The sequence below is a fragment of the Salvelinus sp. IW2-2015 genome, linkage group LG3, assembly GCF_002910315.2.
Source record: "Salvelinus sp. IW2-2015 linkage group LG3, ASM291031v2, whole genome shotgun sequence".
Classification (NCBI taxonomy): Eukaryota; Metazoa; Chordata; class Actinopteri; order Salmoniformes; family Salmonidae; genus Salvelinus; species Salvelinus sp. IW2-2015.
This window is the reverse complement of record NC_036840.1, coordinates 355165-359575: the sequence shown is the minus strand read 5'-3', so window position 1 is coordinate 359575 and position 4411 is coordinate 355165. Positions and strand designations below refer to the sequence as shown.

Below are 4411 nucleotides of genomic sequence, written 5' to 3'. Positions count from 1 at the left end.
AGAGAGAGAGAGAGAGAGAGAATGACAGACACAGACAACAGTCAAGAGACCAATGCGATAAAGAACAGAGGAAACAGAAAGTGAATGCAGACAAAGAGAAAACAGAGAGAAAGTGAATGCAGAGAGAGAGAAAAAGAGCATCCTCTACATGTATTAACCCCCCTCCTGAAATGCATCTTGGGTCAGTTTGACATTTGACCCATTATTGGGTTTGGTTAGGATTGGGGGAGGAAGCTGATCCTAGATCTATACCTAGGGAAAAGTTCACCACGGAGCCACCTACCTGTGATGAGTGCGTGGTCTCGGACTGCCTCCGCAGCCAAGACAGACTTGCCGGAGCCGGCCATGCCGAACACAGTGACCCAGCCGGGCTCCTTCTGCAAGTGGTAGAGCTTCTCCCTGACCCGGTTCACCAGGGCTGGCCGGCTCACAAACACCACAGGTCTCTGAGGCACGCCGCCCTCACTCAGCACCCCCTGGACTGGAACAGGGTAATACAGCATTATATATAAATGCAGTATGTTGCCAATGGAATAAACAGATGGGTCAAACATGGCAGAGAGACAGAGAGGTGCGCTAACACACACACACACACACTTGAAGTCGGAAGTTCACAAACACTTAGGTTGGAGTCATTAAAACTAATTTTTCAACCACTCCACAAATTTCTTGTTAAACTATTGTTTTGGAAAGTTGGTTAGGACATCTACTTTGTGCATGACACAAGTCATATTTCCAACAAGTGTTTACAGACAGATTATTTCACTTATAAATCACTGTATCACAATTCCAGTGGGTCAAACGTTTACATACACTAAGTTGACTGWCCCTTTAAACAGCTTGGAAAATTCCAGAAAATGATGTCATGGCTTTAGAAGCTTCTGATAGGCTAATTGACATAATTTGAGTCAATTTTGAGGTGTACCTGTGGATATATTTCAAGGCCTACCTTCAAACTCTGTGGCTCTTTGCTTGACATCATGGGAAAAGCAAAATAAATCAGCCAAGACCTCCACAAGTCTGGTTAGACCTCCACAAGTCTGGTTCATCCTTGGGAGCAATTTCCAAATGCCTGAAGGTACCACGTTCATCTGTTCAAACAATAGTACGCAAGTATAAACACCATGGGACCACGCAGCCGTCATACCGCTCAGGAAGGAGACGCATTCTGTCTCCTAGAGATGAATGTACTTTGGTGCGAAAAGTGCAAATCAATCCCAGAACAACAGCAAAGGACCATGTGAAGATGCTGGAGGAAACAGGTACAAAAGTATCTAGACGGGGTGACGAGGTAGAAGATCAGGAGCAAGGTGGGGTGAGGAGGTTGGGGAGTACAGTAGCACCCTTTCATATCACTTTCTCTATGTCCATAGTGTAAGTGTGTATGATGATTAGGTATAAAAAGTGTTTTGTTTTGAAGTTTGGCCACAACCAACTTTCCACAACCGAGTGCACGTGTGGAAACGATCTGGGTTTCCTGATTCCCAAACAACACCCTCATAAGAGCGAAGGGGAGAAGAGGAGGAGAAGGAGAGGAGGGGAGAGAGAGAGGGTAAGTCAGAGAGATTTGCAGGCTTTTTAAACACTTAAACTACTGACAATCTGAAAGAACTGATCGGTTTTAAGAAAAGCAATAAAGTGGTTTCAAAAATTCACATTGTTCTCTCCATTGATTAAGCCCACCAGGAGAGCGCAGGCGGCGGCCCTGCTGAGCTTGCTCCTGAGGAAGGTAACCAGGCTACATCTCGTCTCTCCCCCTCCCCTTCCTTCTTCCTCCTCTTCCCCCTTCCTCTTATGAGGGTGTTTGTTTGGAATCAGAACCAATCGTTCCCAGACACGTGCCTCGTTGTAAAGTGTTGGTGGGGCCAATTCAAAAAACAAACACTTGTTAAACTTAATCATCACTACACACTTACACACTATGCACATAGGGAAGTGTATGAAAAGGGTTTGCACTGTATCCCCCAACCTCCTCACCCCACCTTGCTCCTGATCCTGTCTCCTCGTCCCCCGTCAGCACGCCCTGTCACTGATCATGTGATCCATCAGGTAGGAAGCCCTGATGTCCTGCTCCAGGCTGGAGCGTGACTGAAGCAGGCAGCTCCGCGCCCCTTCCCATCATCGCATCCATGCCAACGGGCCAGACCTGGTCCGACCACACAGGTGGGTGGCCTGGCTGGAAGTTGATGTGAATTTGCAGGTGATTGGAACTGCGGGGAAAGGCAAGTTGCATGGATGGATGTTAGTATGGGCATATAGCTCTTCCAGGTGCTATTTGGGTGGCTTGAGCCTCTTGAACAATAATACGTTGAGGAAAGGCTCAAGCTGTCACGTAACTACCCTAGACCAGGAGCTAGGACAGTACTACTACTAACACTGCTGCCTCTTAGTGTGACTCCTGTGCCCCACCTAAAATAAGACTGGAAACTGATAAGAGCTCTCGATAGGTAGATATACAGTATGATGAAGATCCTGTAATACTACAGTGCCATCAAAATATTTGAAAATGCTGCCTTACAAAAAAAGATTGCAGTTTTGAAAATTCGCAGTAAAAGTGCAGTAGCAATCGCAGTGCTAGCTGTGCACCAGAGACTCTGCTGGTTTCGGAGCCCAGCTCTGTCACAGCCGGCCGCGACCGGAGGTCCATTGGGGCGAATGCACAATTGGCCTAGCGTCGTTCCGGGTTAGGGAGGGATTGGCCGTAGGGATGATCCTTGTCTCTTCGCGCACTAGCGACTCCTGTGGCGGACCGGCGCAGTGCACGCTGACTAGGTCGCTAGGTGCACGTTGTTTTCCTCCTACACGTTGGTGCGGCTGGCCTTTCCGGGTTGGGATGCGCGCTGTGTTAAAAAAGCAGTGCGGCTTGGGCTGGGTGTTGTGTTTCGGATACGCATGGCTATCGACCTTCGTCTCTCCGGAGGCCGTTTGGAGTTGTATCATGAGACAAGACAGTAAACTACTAACAAGGGATGCCACGAAATTGGGTAGAAGAAAAAAAAAGTGCAGTAGTTGCAGTCGACTGTGTGTATTTTGGAGGCCAGTATTTGCAGCATCGACTGCAATATATTTCGTAAGGACAGGTGACTTTTTTCTCCATGAATGTGGTTGAGAATGGAAAAAAGTCTGACTGACTTGACCATCTAACGTTAATTTGTAACAGAAAAAACAACAATTGAGACTACTTTGTTATCCATCTCCCTCCATTCACGTCTGCGTGCACTGACTGGCCCAGTATTGCGATGATTCAGTTCAGGAAGTTAGCAAATTTCCTCTTTAGAGTGAACATTGATTGTCAGGCTTTTTCATTCAGTCACGTACCAAGTTTATATATATATAAAGTAGCTAACTGTGCACTTTGTAGTTAACTACAACGTTACGGTCTAAGGTTAATTTGACAGCTGTGGGACACAGCACAGTGTAGCTAGCCGACATTCCAAAACTACAGAGCAGCTGTCTGTAAGTGCTATATAGTATGCATAACAAGACGCTATTTTATACGTTTATTATTTTCACAGGCAGAACAAACATTGTATGTTTTTATGTTTATAAAAACAGATAGGAACAACACTTTTTAACTGAAGGTGGCACATACTTCACTCGTAATAAGACTTGGCCCAAATTGTAAGGAAATAAAACAAACTCACATGTATCTATTTGCTCGCTATCCACACTCGTAGTGCTCAGGATTATAATCATTTCCTTTCAAAATAATGTAATTTGACAAAAATCCCCACCTATTTTTGAAATGAGTAGGTCTTCTTTGAATTATAACAAAAAACAACTTCCCTCGGTCTGAAATGGACCAATGCGTGGCGTTTCGCGCACACGTGAGAGAGGGTGAGATAAAGCATACTTGAACTGTAACGAGCAGATGGGAGTATGCTGCTGGTGATACGGTGACAGCTTGTTGTTCATTGTAAACTTGTGAGGCCTGCAGGCTAGCTCAGTATCTTTGGTATTGCACTTGCAATACTGATAAGACACTAAACAGTGGCCCTAAATAGACTCATAGTGCAAAACAGCGTTCCTTTTTGTCATGGCACTTAGAGTTGCATGGTTTGTCAAACTCAGAAACAAAATAATGTAAATGATTAATGACAAAATTTTCACCATATCAAATGTTGACAATGTCATATGAAGCTACTAGTAGTGCATATATATATTATCCAATCACGTTCATACATTTACTTGACAAATGATAATGGATTATACATAATATGAATACATACAAATGATTCAAATATAATATTTCCTTCCAAGCAGTTGCATACAAACATTTTTCCAAGCATTTATTATAATTTGCTTACAACGTTCAAACTTATACTGGATACAGCTGAGTTTGGCTGGGTTGGTTGGAGCGGCTTGTGTGTGAGGGTGGGCCTCTGGCTGAGGGTGCGGGTGGTCCTTGGGG

General features: G+C 44.8%; 1 protein-coding gene across 1 annotated transcript in view; it reads right to left on the bottom strand.

Annotated features, from left to right (window-relative positions):
- LOC111955569 (apoptotic protease-activating factor 1) overlaps nt 1–4411 on the bottom strand; it is a 76357-nt gene that overhangs the window by 69765 nt on the left and 2181 nt on the right. Inside the window, 1 exon segment of the mRNA XM_070436413.1 lies at nt 284–481. Coding sequence (XP_070292514.1) covers nt 284–481 — 198 coding nt within the window.